Consider the following 21,845-nt stretch of genomic DNA (forward strand, 5'->3'; position numbering starts at 1 on the left):
TAAGTTTCATGAACAAAATGATAGTTATGATACAATAAAGTTTGTTCATACTTACCTGGCAGATATATATAATCAAGTACCCACCCACCTCCCCTCAGGGGACAGTGGAAATAAAAATTATGAATAGAAAATGGGAATGGTTCCTGATACCCGCCTCCCAGCGGCGGGAATGGGTACTAACCACCTGGCCGACCACTGCGTGTGTCGGAAGTTTTTAAAATTCTGTCGGATTTCAGAAAATACAGCTATATATATATCTGCCAGGTAAGTATGAACAAACTTTATTGTATCATAACAATATCATTTTTGTATATACTGCTAGTGTCACTTTTTTTATCTTATGGAATTCAACTATTTAAATAATTTCCTTATGATGTGTCTATTTCCCATGGTCAAGTTAATTTCCTATACTGTGAGTCTGAATGTAATTTGTTAATCCAGTTACTTACATTATGATTATTAAAAGTAGCTTAACCAGACCACTGAGCTGATTAAAGGCTCTCATAGGGCTGGCCAATCCTGATACAAATCAATGCACATTAGTTCATATGAAGTACAAACCATTGCCCTGCATTGATAGTTTGTACTGATTGTAACACATTATCCTTGTAGCTTAGGAGAAATCCACTTGGGTTGTTTTATGGCACAGAACTTGAGTTCTCCTTGTAACCATCAATGTTCTTGAGGAATTCAACCCAACAACACTTGGTGCAAAATCCTCCAATCATTTTCAGATAATATAGCTTGAAAGACTTGTGGATATCACCATTCAAATGGAAAAAAATTCAATAAGTTTATTATTCCACCATTCCATGATGTCTGACTCCTGGAGATAAGTGTAACACTATAGTCTTAACAACATTCTAAGATCACTATGGTGTGGCCTGGTAAATAATACATTGCTGCCAGATCTATTTATTCTTTTAAATCTCACCCCCTAGGTTAATCTCATTTATGGCTTTACCTGACTTTAGTCATTCACTACTTGCATCTCTAAAACAGTTGACACTTGCCCCATAGTACAATTGATGCAGGAATGCTTGATCCTCTCATATGCAAGAAATTATGTAAAGAAAAACTTTTGTTAGGTATCTGCCAGTATGTAGGTATTGAAGGTAATGAAAAGACAGACAGAGAGTAGCCAAAAAGATGTATCTACTGTGACCCCATTCAAAATATGTATCCTGCATAGTGAATTGAAGGAACCCACCCATAAATACAATATAAATCATTTGCAGGAAAGATGGAGAAGCCAAACAGCTTTAATGCAAAGTGGTAAAGAACATAATGAGCATATTTTAGCACAGGAAGAAAGCAACTTCATATCATGACATGGCCATGAATGAATTACGAGGGAAACTGCCTTATCAGAAGAATAGTGCCATCTTTTAAGGAAAGAGGATATTACCACCTGTTTTAATAAAATGAGCAAATGTTTTTAGGGAAAATTTTAGGATGGAGATTTTAACAACTTGTGCTGGATAGCATCCTTGATTTTGTTGCTCAAGTAAATAGAATTAAGCAATTTTTGAAAGAAATAGGATTAACCACAAGTTTTGATCAAGCTGATAAATAATTTTATTAAAAATCATGAGAAGAGAACATTATGAAAAGTGTTGGATGGTCTGATCACAGTGCTTGGCTCTTAAGCCTAAATTCAATAAAGTAGTCTTATCTTTAATTTGCATAAAAAATTCTGTACTTTTTTACACATTTATTTAGATTCAAGAAATAGGTTTTATACTGATGCATTGCAGAGTGAGCTAATAATACATTGGCTTTGGCATTATTCCACTCATTCCTTGTTTGAAAAACTTTCTTTACCCTGGGATATTAGTATGTGCATTCATGTACAATATCAAGATTTTCAGGTCAAGGGTTTGCATTGTTTGGGGATTGACGTTTTGTGTGATGGCACAAGGCCTCCATAGTGTTTGAAATAACTAAAAAAAAAAAAAAAATGAAAAATAAAAAAAAAAAAAAAAAAAAAAAAAATGACTGAAACCATACTCACTGATTGATTTAATAACTTTTCAGGTTTCTGCAAACTTGAACTAACAATTTGAATTATGTAAAGGTGTCTACATATTGTGGCAATTGTTATGAATTCTATTTAGGTTGAAATTTAAAAAAGAGACATAATTCATTCCAAGGGGGGGAAGACAGCTATATTATGCTGTCGCTGTCATACATAAAGGCAGCCTTCCGGAAGTCTCCTCAATGGCAGACTTGGCTGGCACTGTGGCATGTTTCCCATCAGTGGCATCTATGGGAGGCTGGGTTTTACCCATAGCTAAGGTGAGTAGTTTGTCATGTTTACATTGTGGCTGAAGTTAGTGGTTTAAGAGATATTTCTGGTAAGATTGACTTATTTTTATTGTCTGCATAGTGTGTAAAGCAAAGTGGCTCATTCTTAGTTTATGCAGCTAGCTGCTTTTCTCTCTGTTGCTTTGCGGGAGTAACTTCTAGATTAAATGCACTTTATTGATTGCAGTGTTTTGAAGCTGTTTCTTCTTTTATAAAGAAATGTATTGAGTATAAAGACATTTGTACTTGGCGAGTATGTCTTTTTCAGCTTTTTTTATAGGTGCATTAGTTTCATCTATGGGGATAATGTTTTAAACAATTTAATGTCCCTTTTTGTTCAGAGGATGTGAATAAAATATACTAATCTTGCTTCGGACACTATTATCCATGGTTCTCAGAATTAATTTTTTTTCAGTTGATCAAGTCAGGGGCTATGAAAATTGTTGACTGCAACAACTACATCAAATCTGCATCCGCATTTTTCAGTGGAGGGTGTGCAGTAAATATATTATCTGATAAATACAACCCATTGGGTAAGTATCGATCATTTTGAATATTTTTCCAATCTATAATCCCTTTGAATGGGCAAGTTTGTAGTAGTATATTTAATTTGTAAAATGTTAGAAAATGATGTTAAAGATGATGAGAATTCCAAGTAATTGACTCCTTCAGAGATCATAAACCATTCGTTCCACAATACCACCTCTAGGTGGCAGCCCAGGAACCCAAAGTGCATGAAGCCTGAGGGACTTCACTGACTAGCGTTGTATATTTATAACAAAACAAACAAATATAATAAAAATAAAAGTTAATAAAAGCATATACATAAATACATTAATCAAAATTATTTCAAGCAAATAAATCTATATAGATGAGTAAAAATGAATACAAATAAATACTGTAGTAAATTATATAAAAAAGTAAAAGTAATAAAAGTAAATTAATGAATAATAAATTTTTTCTGTGTTGCTCCTGCAAAACTATTTAAATTATTTTGTATTATTTGGTTTCTGAATACTGTATAATGTCTTTTTACCGAAAGAGTAGGGTTTAGAACAGAAAAAATTTAATTTTGCCTTTTTCTTGATTTGATGGTAAGAGTGTCATTACCTAGATTTTGTTATAAATATAGTGTATGTTTTAGGGCATTATTTTATCTGTAAAAGCTTGATAAGCTTTTTTTGTTGATTGTCAGTTTATTTTTCTGTCTTTTGTAGGTGACAACAGTCAAGAATTGTGTAGTGCTTGTGGAAGCGACCTTCCCGGACAGCACTGTACTAGCCAGGATATTTATGCTGGCTATGAGGGAGCTTTCAAGTGCTTAATTGACCAGGGTCAGATAGCCTTTATGAAACACAACACTATATCTCTGGCTTTGGGCAATAGTACAGAAGGTACCAAACATAGCTATGATGTGGTGTAAGTTGATTCAGAACTTTTAGTGTTTAGAAATTAGTACATACTCTGTCAGGTCATCTAATTGGAACAGTTATAGTTGCAAATTTATCGTTTCATTGTTCTTAAAGTTAGATCATGTTCTTTGCAAGTGACTAGAATTTTTGCCTGTGTTTATTCATATCTAATTACATGCATCTTATTAGTCTGATAAATATGAAAAGTACTCTAGCTTTCAGTTTCCATGAACTGTTGCTGTGATGAAAGAGTGAGCAGTTACAGTAGGTATTTTCTGTTCTCATTTGCAGTGCTGAAGATTTTGAACTCCTGTGTGAGGATGGCACCAGACGCCCTGTAACTGAATATGAATTCTGTAACTGGGGGACAGTTCCTTCCAATGCCATCGTTACTACGTCAGCAAAGAGTCTAGAACAGCGCCGTTTGTTGCAAGATTTTGTGAAGGTAACTAGTTTTGGTTTTTTTGTTTATTTAGATAAGCTCTTGTGTTTTTAGCGTAGTCTTTAATATACCATTTTTTTTTCATTTACAAGCTGTCAATTATGGTATGAGAATTCACATGAATGTTGTTTATAATGGGAACTAACTAAAAAATTTCCGCACAGATTTCTCTCATGGCTTTTGTGTCAGTTTTGTGTGTGTTTTTCCTTGTTTTAGTAATGTTGTTGATTCATGTTGCAGAAAGTGGTGTCTATGTATGGAAAGAAATCTGGTGAAAACCCAGAAAGCCCAGCTAAATTCGATGTTTTTGAGTCGTCTCCCAAATATGGCTCTGCTCATGATCTTCTGTTGTCGGTAAGATGTACAGTTAGCCCTGGACTTTTGTATTTTATATGAATGGAAAATTTTGGCTCATTTTTTATAGATCTGTAGGATGATTTAGCCCAGACCTTTTTTGGTGTTAAGAATTGTATAACTGTATTATAGATGTAGGGTTGGCTTTCTGATTATTTGTATCCTGCATGATACAAAAATGTTTAATGACCTGTAGAAAAGTTTTTCAGACAAATATTGACTTTGGAAGTGTTATGTTTTATTTGGTAGCAAGCAATTTTTTCAGTGAGAAATGTAATTAGGAAATTTTTTTTTAATACAAAATCATTGCTTGTTAGCCCTATCATGTGCCACGAATCATCTCATGACACCTCACTTCTTGGTCAAACAAAAATGACAGTTAGGGTCCCCATGTCTGGACTGTAGCTCATTGCTCAGACATCACAAACAAGTTGATGAAAAGGTAATGACTTATTGGTGGTTGTGACCTTTACTTCATATGATTATCCAGTTTTAGCCAAAGAGTCATTCTCCACTAACTGTTGAGTTGTTTTCATCCTGTCTGTAATAAGTAAAAAAGAACTTGCTGCTGTGTGTTTATGATGTTTTACAGTATGTACACATGCAGAGATCTTCTAGTCTCTTAACAGTCTTAGTTGAAGAGGACCGATGGGAAGCAAAGTGAAGACCCAGTATAGTTATTATAACTTTACATTTTAGTTTGAGTCAAAATGGTTGAGTTTTTTAGATATGCAATGGAGTAGACAAATTTTTCAAACTCCTTGTTGGAAAAATGTGCATGCAGTTACTCCAGAAATCTTAGTACAGTGGACCCCCCGTATTCGCGTTCTCCGGATTCGCGGACTCACACATTCGCGGATTTCTCTCGGGAACGTTTCCCTACACTATTCGCGGAAAATTCGCGCATTCGCGGTATTTTTCTGTGAGAAATATCCACAAATTCCTGGTTTTTGTTATCAGTTTCATCATAAAATGCACTTTTTGTGATAAAAATATTAAAAAAACCAAGTATGAAAATTTTTAGTGGTTTTTCTTAAGTTTTAACTTAGAAAATAGGCTGTTTTTAGCGTTTTTATAGGGGTTCCAAACATTCACGGATTCTAACTATTCACGGGGGGGTCTGGTACGCATCCCCCGCGAATACGGGGGGACCACTGTATTTCAGAGTGCATGCTTGCACAATGAACCAAAGAAGCATGGTGCAATCACAGACATGAGACATTTGCAAAATCCTCAAGAAATCCAACAAAGTGGTTATGTTTAATATTTGAAATAATTATTTTCATGCTTTTATGTGTAAAATTGGTATGGAAAATTTGTGTTTTAATTTTGTACATAGATACTGTATGCTACTAGTATACTTTACTTAAAATAAGTAAAATCAATCAAAATCACAAAACAGCTGTCACTGTAAACATTCTCTCTCTCTCTCTCTCTCTCTCTCTCTCTCTCTCTCTCTCTCTCTCTCTCTCTCTCTCTCTCTCCTTCAAGAGATAATAACTGTATTTATTATGCAAGAGGATATTGCAGAAACGGAGAAAATTGCAGATTCAGACACAAAATAAATAATTATGATGAAGGAAGATCAAATATTATGGAAAAGTTGGATTTTTTAATGTCAGAATTTCTGGAAATGAAAAAAAGAACAACATACCGGAACAGGAAAGAGACATGGGAAAATCCTTATTACTACCAGTATTAAATGAAGGAGAAAACACGCAAACCATCATAGTGATGAATGCGCAGGGTTTAGTTACAAGTAACTCAAAAAGAAAAATAGAGTACTTAGAAGAAAACTAACCCAAAAATGAAAAGAAAATAGATATAATGAATATAAGTGAAACTGGTATTCCCAAGAGACTGGGAATGATGATCAAATAAAAGGGTTCCAAACTTATAGATCAGATAGAAAAAATAGGAATCAAGGGGGAACCGCAATATATGGGAAAGACAAAAAACAAGGAAAAATATATGAGAAATATAGTAATCAGAATGTGAACTAATAGCGGTAGAATTTGAATCTGAAAAATTGATGAACATAGTAATATATAGACCTCCTAATACTAAAGAGTTTGACTTAATAATTGAAAAATTGGATGATATATGTAGAAATCACAAGGACTGGACTATTCTCCTATCTGGTGACTTCAACTTTCCTTTCGTAGAATGGAAAGAACGAATAGGAGATTGTGGTTGTACTTATACATATAAAAAAGAGAGTAATAGTAGTGCAGAAGATAAGAGGCAATTTGAAAAGCTATTAGATATGCTACTAGAATACAACATTCAACAAATAAATCACCTGCCAACAAGAAAGGAAAATACCTTAGACCTAGTATTTGTGAACGAGATGAATTATGTTAAAGAAATAATAGTTTATAATGCGAATATTTCAGACCATAATGTCATAGAATTAACGTTTCATTCCAAAAGCAGTGAAAAAAATAGAGATAAGCAGGAAATGAAAAAGTGGGAAGGATATGGAAAATACAACTTCTACAGTAAAAATATAAAATGGTCAGAAATTAATGAAGAATTAAACAAAGATTGGGATAACATTTTCGTAAGTGATGACATAAGGGTAAATACGGAGATATTATATAAAATATTGGAGAAAATAGTGGAAAAATATATACCGAAGAAGAAAAGTAAACATCATTCATGCATACCAAGAGACAGAAGGATCTTGTTCCAGAAAATCAGAAAGTGGAAAAAAGGTCTTGCAAAAGAAAAAAATGCATGGAAAGTTATAGAACTAAAAAGTAAGATAGAAAATGCAGAAAAAAAGATTATACAATCAAAAGAAAATGAAAAACGGGACTTGGAAGAAAAAAACCCTATTAAATATCAAGCAAAACCCCAAGCTATTATACTCATATGCGAAGAAGATGAATAAAAGAAGAATAGAAATAGGCCCTCTGAGAATTGAAGGGAGATTAACGAATGAAAAAAAAGGAAATTTGCAACATACTGGCCAGAACGATATAAGAGAGAATTCACCCCTAGAATAGATAATGAAGATAATGATATAGAAGTAAGGGATGAAAATAGTGAATATTTAGCTGACATAGATATTAATGAAGCTGATATTGTGCAGGCTATTAATGAAATTAAAAATGGAGCTGCTGCAGGGCCTGATGGAATTCCTGCTATTTTGTTAAAGAAAGTAGTTCATTCTATCGCAAAGCCACTTGCAATATTATTAAGACAAAGTGTAGATACAGGCAAGATTTATGATGAGCACAAATTAGCATATATTACCCCTACTTTCAAAAGTGGATCAAGACTAGAGGCAAGTAATTATAGGCCTGTGAGTCTAACATCACATATTATGAAAGTGTATGAAAGGGTAATGAAGAAAAATATTATGAAACATTTAATAAAAAATAATTTGTTTAATAAAGGACACATGGTTTCGTACCCGGAAAAAGTACACAAACCCAACTGTTAGTCCACCGTGAGAACATATTCAAAAATATGAAAAGCGGAAATGAAACAGATGTGGTTTATTTAGACTTTGCAAAAGCTTTTGATAAAGTAGACCATAATATATTAGCGAAGAAAATTAGAAAACACAATATCGTGGATAAAGTAGGAAGATGGTTAAAAGAATTTTTACACAACAGAAAACAGATAGTTATTGCAAACGACGAGAAATCGGATGAAGTCAAGGTAATATCCGGTGTGCCGCAAGGTACGGTGTTAGCTGCAATACTGTTTGTTATTATGATTGAAGACATAGACAATAATGTGAAGGATTCGGTAGTGAGTAGTTTCGCAGATGACACAAGAATAAGTAGAGAAATTATTCTGATGAAGATAGGAACGCTCTACAAAGAGACCTTAACAAAGTATATGATTGGGCAGAGGTAAATAGGATGGTATTTAACTCTGATAAATTTGAATCAATAAATTATGGAGACAGAGAAAGAAAGCTATATGCATATAAGGGACCTAATAATGAGGACCATCACAAATAAGGAAGCAGTTAAAGACCTTGGTGTGATGATGAATAGGAACATGTTATGCAATGATCAAATAGCAACTCTGTTGGCAAAATGTAAAGCAAAATGGAATGTTGTTACGGCACTTCAAAACAAGAAAAGCTGAACACATGATTATGCTTTATAAAACATATGTTCGTAGTCCACTTGAATATTGCAATATGATATGGTACCCACACTATCAAAAGGATATTGCACAAATAGAGAGTGTACAAAGGTCCTTTACAGCTAGAATAGAAGAAGTTAAGGACCTAGACTACTGGGAAAGACTACAATTCTTAAAATTATATAGTCTTAGAAAGGAGAAGAGAACGCTACATGATAATTCAGGCATGGAAACAGATAGAAGGAATAGCAGAAAATATCATGGAACTAAAAATATCAGAAAGAGCAAGCAAGAGGTAGATTAATAGTGCCCAAAACTATACCAGGAAAAATAAGGAAAGCACACAGGACATTAATCCACTACGCACCAGCATCGATAATGCAGCGTCTATTCAATGCGTTGCCAGCTCATCTGAGGAATATATCAGGAGTGAGCGTAGATGTGTTTAAGAATAAGCTCGACAAATATCTAAACTGCATCCCAGACCATCCAAGATTGGAAGATGCAAAATATACCGGAAGATGTACTAGCAACTCTCTGGTAGACATTAGAGGTGCCTCACACTGAGGGACCTGGGGCAACCCGAACAAGATGTAAGGTCTGTAAGGTCTGTAAGGTTCATAAATCATGCATTTCCATCTTTTGATATTTAACAAGAATCACTTTTCCCTCTCTCTTTCAAAACTTATTATCATTTTCTCTCATAAATCATGAATAATTATCACTCTATTGATATTTAATGTAAGAAAAAACTTCCCCCCACTTCTCTTCCTCTCATTATTCTCTCTCTCCATAATAATTCATGAATAATTTCATTCTCATGATATTTAACGTAAGGACAACCCCCCCATAACTCACTCTCTCTCGGTACTGTAATGAAATATGAAGTACAGTATGGTTTTAAGCTAACTTTTAACTGAAATTAAAGTGCTTTGGTAGAATGATTTTAGCATTGTTAAGGTTTAAACTTTTAGAAATAAGCATTTACTGTATGAATTAGCATTTTTAGTGGCCGTACGAAACTTATGCGAATCCTTGCCTTTGCACAAGGGGTTATGGAACCTAACATTGTGTAAGTTTGAGGTATTACTATATATGTACTGTATTATGGTTATGCAGGTTTTTTTATAATGATATATATATATATATATATATATATATATATATATATATATATATATATATATATATATATATATATATATATATATATATATTTTAAAGACAGCCTCTTTCATCCCCTGAACTGTACCTACGTTCATAGTCACTTTCTTGTATTTTACTTTCTACCCTCTCCTAACAATTGACTCATAATGCAACTGCAAGATCTTCCTCCTGTCACACCTTTCAAACCTTTTACTCTCAATTTCCCTTACAGTGCTGAATGAACTCGTACGTCCCAGCGCTTGGCCTTTAGCCTAAATGCTATATTCTATTCAGTATTTCAAAGGTGGTTTTGTGTCAACTTTCACTTTAAATTTTTTTTTTTTTTACCAGGATGATACCGAGATTTTGGTAGACTTAGCTGTGAGTCAACAGAGTTTCCAGAGATATTTGGCAGGGAATATTATGAGTTATATCCAGATAATTAGATCTTGTCCAGTACCGAAGATGACACTGTGCGTCACATCTATTCCTGAGTACACCAAGTGTCTAAATTTGAAGGTTTGTAGATTGCCTTTGTTCTGTATTAATTCATGTTGGCATTTTCATTATTTGTATTTTTTTGTGTCTTGCTGCAATTGCTAATTCAAGAACATGGTGCATTTGTATACCTTTATGTTATGGTTTGTCTTAGATATCCATGTTTGATATTATCCCTGAGTCACTTTTTGCAGTGTTTTCATATCCTGGAATGTTTTACGGAACTAACTTATAAACAGTATTTAAGAATGTTTTGCAATAATTTGCTTACTCTTAGAAAAGCTATCAGGTTGTAGACATTTGCTTTCATTTATAGAATTAAAAGATTAGTTAATATATTTGTATGGCAGTTAAACAAGGTCAAGTTATTCTTTATTTGTTTTTTATCATTGTTGACCCCATGATGTAATATGGCCAACTAAGATTTTTATTAAGTACTTAAGCAATGTATGTATAGCTAAGCCGATTGCAACTTAAATTACCCTTTCCTTGTATACGGCATGTTACTGCATGTTATGTGATATGTTTGCATTCCTTCATTTGTATCCTTATACATGATATGATTCAGTGCATGGTTAAATTAAAAGTGATGCATTCTTCATAACTCAATATTTTGCAGACTGCATTGAGTGCACAATTGCTCAAACCTGATATGGAGTGTCTTAAAGGAGAATCAAACTTCGATTGCATGAGAGCAATCAAGAACCGGTAAGATTTTCCAGTGTTGTAGTAGGCAGTTCTTTGCAGAGAAAACTATGGTAAATGATTTCAATGTTACTTTCTGTGTCTGTAGTTTGTAACCATTTGTAACTGAGCAAACTCTAAATTTATATAAGTCTATGTAACAACAATTCTATGAGCGCCTCAGTGGTGTGGTCGGCTTGGTCTTGGCCTGCCACCTTGGTGGTCGGGAGTTCAGGCATCAGAGATGTGTATTTCTGGTGATAGAAGTTCACTCTCGATGTGGTTTGGAAGTCACATAAAGCCATTGGCCCTGTTGCTGAATAACCACTGGTTCCATGCAACGTAAAAACACTATACAAGCAAACTAAACAGCAATTCTATACAAGTATTCATTTTTGGATGTTGTATGAGTTTATCATTATAGTACATATTATGTTACAAATTCTTTGCCTTAGTTGTCTTTCTTATTCCCATTTTATATGACATACAATAAACAATTTGTCCATTGTGGCAAGAATTACTTTTATAAAATGTTCATTGGTATCAAAATTTATTTCAGTGAGGCTGATATTACAGTTTTTGAAGCTGGTGATATCTACAGTGCTGGTTTGAATTATGACCTTGTTCCTATCATGGCTGAACAATATAACCTGGAGACACTAGAATACTATGTTGTTGCTGTAACAAAGGAGGATGATCCTGACACAGATGTCCTTTATCTAAAAGGTTAGTTTTGATCTTACGAGGAATCATTGGAAATAAAGATTTTTTTTTAGAAAAGTGTATATTTTGAGTGGTAAGCTGAAAGTTTATCAGTTATGTGGGTAACATTTTCTTTGTATTGTATACAATACAGAACTTTTTTATCATTATAGTGAATTTATATAAGTCATATGTGTAAGTTTTTTATGTACAGTAGTGGAATCCACTGTTATATCAGTAGTAGACCTGTAATGAGGTATGACCTGGAGTAACCAGCCTGAGAAGAGTCTACTTGAGACTCAGAGGTCTGGTAAAACTAAGCCCTATTAATAATGATAATAATAACCTGGAGTGTGCTATGCATATGCATTTTAGACATCACTAAAGGTCGTTTGCTGCAGCTCCGCTGCTTTTTGTCTTTTCCTTTCTCTTCAGTTCCTTTGGGTTAATCTCATGTAGCCAAGTAATCACTGTATATTGTTATTTCAGATAAGATGACTTGCCATCCTGGAGTTATGCATGGAGGTGGCTGGATTGTGCCCATGGCATATCTCCTGAACAACAATCTCATCAGACAGTATGGTTGTAATTCTGTCAGAGCCGCCTCAGAGTATTTCCAGAAATCATGTGCCCCGGGCTCGTTAAATCCCTACTATCGCCACAACACGAATCGTTTAAACCTTTGCCACTTGTGCAGAGGCACTGGCGCTGGGTTTTGTGCCAGAGATCACAGTGAGCCTTTCTATGGTTTTACTGGTAAGTTTTATGTAAAGTTGATCAATATAGCTTTCCATTATTTGCTATTTGCTGTTTTTTGTTTCTGGTGTCGTGCTTATCATTAAACGGACAAAAGTGTATTTGAATTATGTGTAAGCAAAACCAAGATTTTGCGCAACTAGAAAAGAAACAAAGGAGAAAGCTCATTCTCTTAGGTAAAGGGGTGAAAGCAGTTTACAAGGCATTAGATATAACAGATGGGCCCAGGAAAATCTTTATTTGGTGTAAGGGATTATCAGTGTGTCAGAGTAGCAGCTAATGGTGGAGAGAGGGACATGATGATCAGGTGGGCAAATACTGGATGAGCTTCAACATTCCAGTTACATTGCAGTTACTTGGGTGATGATCTGTATCTGGAAGATGATATTTAGTGAGCAACAGAAAAGAATGAAGGGAGACAGGCAAGAGTGTGCATGTGACTACCTGAGTAAAATGGAAGGATATTGCTTGACGACTGGTAAATGAGTGTGCTGTTAAGACAACCAAAATATTTATGATGTTTGCATAAGACCAGTGTTTCTTTTTCCAATGAAGGCACAAGCACTGACTAAGAACATAGAGGTGTGGAATAGGTGGGGCTACAGAATGTAGAGAATCATGGATTGAGCTCCTGTGAAAGATTGTATCACAAGTGAAGAAATAACTAAAAGATATGTAAAAACAAAGTGTGATGGTTTGTACATGAACAGAAGAGCCAGGGGCAATCAGTTACAGAAGTGATAAATATGGAATTAATAGGATGGTGACATATGAGACGGCCTAGAGGATCTTTAGAAAAGAGTTATAGGTGGGGACCTGGAGCAAATGTGAGGTCAGATTGAGTGTTCAGTACAGGCAGTCCCCGGGTTACGACGGGGGTTCCGTTCTTGAGACGCGTTGTATCCGAAAATCGCCGTAAGCCAGAACATCGTCTAAAACCCTAAGAAAACCTTACTTTTAATGCTTTGGGTGCATTAAAAACTATGTAAACTGCATTCTTATTGCATTTTTCATCCAAAAAACCTTCAAATATTGATTATTTTGCATTTTTAGTGTCATATTTCTTCTGCCCGATGAGCGTTGTAGGCGTCGTAACCCTGGAACATGCGTTGTAACCCTGGAAATAATTTCTTATAAATATAATTGAAAAGCGCCTTAACCTCGGAACGTCGTAAGCCGAACCCGTCGTAACCCAGGGACTGCTTGTATAGACTAAAACAGGGATATTATTAAACATTAAACATCTAACTGTGAATGATATACCAGGTGTGGACAGTAATGATGGTGCCATCCTGTAATCCCATCTTGTTTCAGAATACTGCAAAAGTTTAGTATAATGATGGAAATTGCTTCAACAGAAGATGGATGTAATTTCAAGTTATAGAAACTATACTTTTATTCAGTATTCTTTTATGTAATTTAATCATTAAAAAGATGTTTGTTTACAGGTGCTTTTAGATGCCTTGTTGAAGGTGGCGGAAACATAGCTTTCCTCAAGCATACAACAGTAAGAGAAAATGTGGATGGGAGACGCAAAGAATGGTGGGCTAGAAATCAGCTGACATCGGACTACCAGCTTGTCTGTAGAGACGGTAAGTTTTGATGGTTGCTAAAGATGCTTAACCTTATATGAGAATCTGACGAAATAAGGATTACCGCTTCAGAAGCAGTACTTTTTATATGATTTAACAGTAAAAAAAATTCTTGTCTTTGCAACCCCTTTACAAATAAATTGCTGTGGTAGTACTAATATGGAAAGACAAATAAAATAAGAATATATAGGGCATTGCTGTTTTACTTGTGAGCTGTTGCATATTATTTAAGTATTGAAGGAGTGAAGACATTCTTGACCCTAGTGTCATGAAGTTTACCCAGTTTGAAAACTGTGTTGATAAGCTTGATAACATATACTTAACTGTCATTAAAAGTAGCTATTGAGCAAATAGTGCATGGATAAAAAAAGTTGGCAAGCTGAAAATAGACTTTTGTTTTTCTTGGTAAATCTATCTACTAAATGATTTTGTGGTTTTCTCAGGAACTCGAGCCCCAGTAACAGAATACTTAGATTGCAACTTGGGCACAGTGCGATCAAATGCTGTTGTAACACGAGGAGGCTACCAGTACAATGAGACAGAAGTGGAGACCTTTATTAACCTTCTTTTGTATGCTCAGCAACACTTTGGTAGAGATTCTGAGGATGAATGGAAGTAAGTAAAAAATATTTTGTTGATCATTGTAAAATTGTTAGTATTGTTGTTGTACATTGTGTGTAAATTTAAGCTTGGTTTTGATAGCACTAACTTTGGGTCAGCTTCTGGACACAGGTTTAAAATTTTTATGTGAATCTTAATTCCAAATGGTATTAGATATGTGCTATAAATTTTGTGTAAGAAGCATAGTAGGCCTCAGTGCGGTTATGGAGACTGTGGACATTTTCGTCTGAGTTAGAATTGCCGAATGCCATTGAAACCCTTGGAGGTTCTTAATATCTGTGAAAGGAGGCAGAATACAGTATTTGTATAGCACTGCTAATCATGTGTCTTGTTCAGTGTCTAGTAGCCTTGGCAAAGGTATGCAGTTCATCTGCTACAGAAAATAAATGTAAATAACCTTTTTGATAGTTTTTAATTGCATGCAGTGCACTGTAATATTGAGACTGCTGCATCACACTGAATTCTCCCAAGGCATGACCTTAGGAACTGCTTGTATATGAGAAGTGAAAAATGGAGGACGTTAAAGTCAAAGAAGTTGGACAGCCAAGTGGAAAGAGCCTGTGCAAATTGGTGAATAAATATGGTCAGATAGCAGCACAGCTGTGGACTGAATGGGGAAGGGGATTGCCCGCAAAGATTCTTTAGTCCTCTATTGTGCACTATGTACTGCCCTGATATTGATATGGATAGTGGTTGGAAATTCTTTAGTTACATTTTATTGAGACATAATTGTTAATAAACTTTTCATTAATCTTACTTGTGTTTTCCAGCTTCAAGATGTATCATTCAGATGAACCATATGCGGATCTTATTTTCCAGGTAAGGAAAACTTAAGCCAATTCTGTATATTCTTTCCTAAATTGCTTTGTATTGGAATAGTAGTAGTTTGTGATATGGGAGTATTAGGTATGAGTGTTCAGATCTTGTTTCGATTGGTTAAGGAACATTGATATTGGAATGCAGTTAAACTTGGGCAGGTACATATACCGAAAGCTCAGGGTTTGTATAAAGTAATACGTAAAACTTTTCACAATATTAGTGCAAGGGGTGCCTTTGGCAGGCGTTAGATAACATTTTTGTTGTTGTTCCAGGATGCAACTCAGCAGCTGTTACCATTAGAACCTGAGGAACGACATTATCATCCCTATCTGGGTAAGCTGGTTTTTTTTTTTTTTTTTTTTTTTTTAAATACACTATATGTCATTGTAATCAAGTATGGTTCTTGCAAAGCTAAGTTGTTCCTGACATTGTGTACTTGAAACAGGTTGTATGTATTTTACAGGAGGTTTAATTTAAACTATTTTTAATACAGGTTTGGAGTTCCTGAATGCCCGTTACGAAGTAGATTGCACTGCCAAGGGAAGCACTGTGATGCTGTCGTCCATTTTGATAGCTTTCACTTTGGCTTTGAACTTTCTGTGGTGGAAAAATACATGATTTTTTCTTCCACTACTCAGTACATCTCATCTAAGTCTTTGTGTTTGCTCTGATTCTTTTCACCACATAACTGCAAGTCAAAGACCTTTCAGACTCATTCCATTTGAATGTATGTAAAGTGTGAGTTATAGAAATAATGATAATAAATATTCATACATCACTTTTGAGAATGAGTTGAGTATGGCATAAATGTATTAATTGTAAAGTAGAATTTAGCAATGCTGTATCAGTATTTGCAGGTATTGTATATGAATGGGGAAATAAAATGGACACTATTTTTCTAAGTTTTATAGGCTGGTCATCCACTGTTGCAAATAACAATGGGGTATAACCAGGAACATCTCTCAGAAAATTGGAACACTAGACTTAACAGATATTATATTGTATATCTTATCGAAGATTTTTAAAATATGATTTAGATAAAAAAAAAATTTATCACAGTTAATCTGTAGCAATACAGGGTTGTACATATCAAAGTTCACAAGTAGGTGCTTTTGATAGCAATTGTTTATGTACTGGCTTATAGTTTTAATTATTTGTTTAAGTCCCTTTATTGTGTTATTCGGTCAAGCTCAAATTAAATGATTGACTTTTTCTGCATATTAAGCTTTTCAGAAAATTATGCTTACACACTGAACCAAGGAGGAAGGCTTCTTAGGTCAGAATATTGCTACAAATGTAATCTTGAAGAGCCATGTACCTTGTTGATGTAATACCCCAGTTTAGCCATAGTTTACATAAATTCCGTCCACGTAGTGTGATATTGCTTTTGAGATATAATACCCAAGTTTATCCATAGTTTGCATAAATTCCGTCCATGTAATGTGATATTGCACTTGAGATTCAAAAGCCAGTTAAGTAAAAATAAAATAATGGGCAGCTAGGTCAACCTTGACAGCTAATATGATTTCAAGTTTATGTGGAAAGCATGGATTTTCCAAACACCAATGAATTTATATTGTTGTATCTATATGTAAAAAATTTTATTAGAATGCTACATGTTTAGTAGATGTTAGATGCTGTACTGTATTATATATAGCATAACAGGTCCACCGAGTCATATCTCTATACTACCTTCATAGAGCTCAGCCAAAGGATGTGTACTTAAATGAGATGTGAACTTATGGGGAAGATAGAGTTGGACAGCTAATGGAGAAGAGACCACAGTGAATGGAGGGAAAGTGAAAGGCCGATAGCAATGCAGCTGGGGACCAAGGGATGCTGTAAATATCTTTTGGTACCATCTGTAGTTGTGGATGACTTGATGTTAGATATGTACACAACTCAACGGATGCAAAGTATTTTAGTAAGACTGACAACAAGCATTTCATTAAGGCATTATTTACCTTATATTTACCAGTGTTATGATGTTACAGTATTCTATCACGTAGGTGCATTCAGATTGTATTATTTGAGGGCTTTGTAGATTTTGGGTGATTGAAATTTTTATCAAGTTAGGTTTACATTCATTCACGTTTGTGTACTAAAAATGTTAATATTTGATATTTAAGAATAAAGCACATCTTTCCTTCAAAGACATACATATGTAATAAAATTTAAAACAGAATAATAAAAAATGTAAAGGAAGAAAAGCAGCAATAAACCAGAACAGATATTAAAGGACTGAAGTTCTTCACATAAATAACAAACAAAAATGAATAAACATAAAAAATCATCATGAATGCAGAGAGACCTTGACTTAGGATTAGGTAGTGGGACAAAAGCTTGTAGCTTTTAAGGGCATTCAGCCTTGCACATCACATGCTGTCGCAATGATTTTCTTAGCTTTTTAAAAAAGAGACTAGGGGTAAAGCAAAAGTTGAGATACGGATGGACACCAGTTTATATTGATACAATGCACATTTGCTTTAGTGTTAAAAGGATGCAAAAACATTTCAACAATACATGGTGGCAACGTTTCAATACTCTTGAACTGAGGCTTTAATTTCATTACCTAATCTTAAGTCCGGGCCTGTGTGTAATCGTGGTTTTTTTTTCATTTACCATAATTCTTTAATAATTGTGATACAACATCGTTCTTCCTTGTTTTACATTGCTTGTTTTTTTCTGATTATTTCTTTGCTACATATGTCTACATTAGTCTACACTAGAATCTCATTTGTTTGATGTGTTTAAGTTACAATAAACTGTTCTATTACTCTAAGATTTTATTCTTTTTCTTGAAGGATATTCCATGTATGATGTTTCCCTCAAAGATAGAAATACATAAATAAAACTGGACAACAAAAAAGTAAGAATAATTAAAGTCAGTTATATATTACATATACAATAGCTAAAATCAGGACATGAAATGAAGGGGGTAATAGTTGGAGAAATAATTTTCTGACAGTTTTCCTTCAAAGAAACTTCACAAGCCTGTGGTATTATTTTGAAATGTCATATGTAGGGTTATGGTTTGGTGTCACTTGAAACTTGAGTACAAGTTTTATATTGTATTATAATCATTGTGCACTGTTTGCCAAAACAGTGAAATGAAATAATTTTCCTTGTTGTTTTCTTTGAAGACTAATACTGTTGAATTTCCTTTTGATTTTTTCTATAAAATTGTACTATTTTGTAGAACATAATCCTTCAAATAAGATGTTAAGTGTAACCTCATGAGGTAGACTTAAGAATAGTTTTGGTGTGATGATTTTTTTTTTTTTTTTTACTTTTACTACATTTCATTATGTAACAATAGCAGTTTTGTGTACAGTAAAATGTAACAATATATATCTTTGTTTTATACAGAATTCATAGATCTTCCCATATTGTCTCAAATTGTAATTTTGCAACCATCACTAATCAAAAAACAAGAATTTGTATACAAGAAAAAATAACTTCATAGTATTGTTCTATATATTTTTAGAATGCTTTTTTGTATTATAAAAGACTGATGTTTGCAGAATTGATTTGAATCTTCTTGTCTGATCATCCACTATTGTAGAGTTATTCCTTATTTTCTCCATGTTACCATGCTCCTTGACAATGTACTCACCTTTTGTTATTTTGGGAGTACTATACAGTATTTTTCATGCATTTCTTTTTATACATTTCAAGATCAGGGTGTGCATTGTGGAGCCATGATTGTGTATTTCATGAGCTAAGTTTTTTTTTATTCTGTAGTAGCTAGTTAGACTGTAATTGACCTGAAATATATTGATAAAACAAAATTTATCATTAAAACACATTTTGTTCTCTATTTCCACTTACGATCTTAGAGATAACTGAATTTTGTTGTTTTTTGTAAACTTTATATGATAGAATGGTGGTTTTGATCTTATTTCGAAACCAAATGATTTTACCTTATTTTTCTATCTTTAGAAATAAAAACAAAATGAGCAGAAGGGTGCATTGAAGAAAGCGAAGAACAGAAATTTCTTTTGATTTTTGTAAATACTTAAACATTTAGATTTTTGAACTGTTGATGTGCCATGAAAAAGTATGCTAAACTGCATTTTCAACAGTATATATACAGATATCTATATTATAGCTAATAATATCTGTTGTTGCATAAAAAATTAGGAAAAATATGCAAAAATTTTAATGTTTTTTATGAATTGTTTTTGTTACTGTCTTTGATAAGCCCTTACTTTATGGGAAATTCAAGTTAAACCATCTCCCATTAGTCCCCTGACATCATCCCAGTGCTACCAAGTAACAACATATTTATGGATTTTTAAAGTTTTTGTATATGGTATCCTTTGATTTCACCGGATTACAAGGGATGATATTTGCATGACTGTTAGATGTCAGAATCTCAAAAGGTTATGTCAAAATGACTTTTGGCACTTATTTTATATAATTCTTTTACATGTATATTGTATGATGAAATTTTGATGCTGTGAATTTCATCAACAAACTGATGTTTTTTGAAAATCAGGTAAATTTCACAAGGTTTTAAGTTAAAATGAATTTTGGTACTTTTTTCATGTGTAAATATATAATTTTTATAATGTATGATGAAATTTTATGTCAGTTTTATTAGCAAACCAATAGTATTTGTTTATGAAATCACATACATTTTTAGCATGAATTTAATTTTTAAGGTTGAAAATTTTGGGTCTTATAAAAATATTAGTTTGAAATCACTGAGTCACATTGGCTTCATATAGAAACTTGAACATTAGGGAGCTTTGCTAAAAAAACTTATCAATATATTTAATTTATATATATATAATTATATATATATATTATATATTAATATATTATATATATATAATATATATATATATATATATATATATATATATATATATATACATATATATATATATAATATATTTACTATATATATGTATATAATATATATATTATATATATATATATTATTAATATATATATATATATATATATATATATATATTCCTATATATCTACCGGTATATACTATATATATATATATATATATATATATATATATATATATATATATATATATATATATATATATATGTTTACATATATATTTACAAATCAAACAAACTTTTTTGTGTTTAGTACATGAAACTTGAATGTTTTGCAGTACAGTTGGATTATGGTTGCCAAAACAGTATTCTCTTGCTTAAAAAATCATGAGGCCATGTTTTGAAAGGCTTTGTAGTAGTCTAGAGTCTGCCAAAGTTTACTCTAACCAAGAGCATTCCTTGTATAAATATAGGGTTCTTGAAATTAAGTTATGCAATTTTCTCTTTCTCTTAATCTGTAACAGAAATTTCTATCAACCCATACACATTTTTTCTTATTAAGATAAAAGTGTTAATTTTACTTCTGTAATTCACCTGATTTCCATCAACTGTACACATTTTTGTGATCTTGAAAATAAAAGTAATTTTCTGCTCTAGCTGCAGAATGTTTTATCATTTGTTTTAATTCTCCAGATCTTCATAAGTAATACTGTAGTATATATTTTGTAAAAAAAAATATTGGGTTAATGATCAAGTAATAGATATTTTGTATTACAGTATTATTATATAATATTTGTGGCCAAATTAAAATGTAAGATAAAAGAGGTTTGATATGAAAAAGTTCATATATACAGATTTTTTGTACTTTTAAGTACTGTTAAAGTAAATGCTTATGTCATAGTTACTAGAGGTTATAATAACTAGACTTTTACAGGATCACTTGATGGTTTACGATTAAATAAAAGAGATTCTAACAGTCTTTGGCAGTTTGCAGATGGACTAGAAGTTCACCGTGGATCGTCCAGTCTTTTTTCAGTCTAAAATTTGAATGTACTTTGCAAAATTTTGTTTGTAATTTTGATGAATTTTCTTGACCATCTTTATGCCTTTTGTTGTTGTGCTATGGTTGAGTAAAAACTTGTCTTTGATCTCTTGGGTATTTACGGCTTACTCTTTATGAATATCAAGAATATCGTGGAAATGACAGAATGGCTTCCAGTAGGTCATAGGTTCTTTGCAGTCAGATCATGATACAATAGAAGTCCTCTGGCCCTTAATTCTTTGGAAGGAGTGGTTGGCGGGGCTGATTGTTTCCAAGTGTATTGGTAATGAATGCTAAGTAAAACATCTCACTAACTGGGCAGAGTCCATAATCAAAAGGTGAGTTCTTTTGTAAATTACATAGTGCTCCTCAACTACCAGGAGGATAAATAATGTTGACTAAATGGTATAGGCATAATATAAGCAGTTATATAAAGTCCTGAGTAATACAAATGTACCCCGAGGGGCGCCCGGGTCAGTGCACCTCAATTAGTGCAATGTAGACATTACTGAAGTGTCTTCCCAGCGTCTCTTTGGCCCCTAGCTGTAACCTCAC

The 21,845-nt window shown here is 33.3% G+C and overlaps 1 protein-coding gene across 1 annotated transcript; it reads left to right on the forward strand.

The window, feature by feature from the left end:
* The first annotated feature begins 2,160 nt into the window (after nt 1–2,160).
* LOC135210242 (transferrin 2-like) lies at nt 2,161–20,219 on the forward strand. Its single transcript, XM_064243090.1, has 14 exons — nt 2,161–2,298; nt 2,723–2,840; nt 3,525–3,726; nt 4,011–4,164; nt 4,402–4,515; nt 10,123–10,290; nt 10,889–10,977; nt 11,513–11,679; nt 12,145–12,411; nt 13,860–14,003; nt 14,447–14,618; nt 15,395–15,443; nt 15,716–15,776; nt 15,937–20,219. The coding sequence occupies exons 1-14, from the start codon at nt 2,221–2,223 to the stop codon at nt 16,059–16,061; spliced, it is 1,908 nt and encodes a 635-aa protein (XP_064099160.1). The 5' UTR covers nt 2,161–2,220; the 3' UTR covers nt 16,062–20,219.
* The last annotated feature ends 1,626 nt before the right edge of the window (nt 20,220–21,845 follow it).

Source organism: Macrobrachium nipponense, chromosome 39 (assembly GCF_015104395.2).
Source record: "Macrobrachium nipponense isolate FS-2020 chromosome 39, ASM1510439v2, whole genome shotgun sequence".
NCBI lineage: Eukaryota > Metazoa > Arthropoda > Malacostraca > Decapoda > Palaemonidae > Macrobrachium > Macrobrachium nipponense.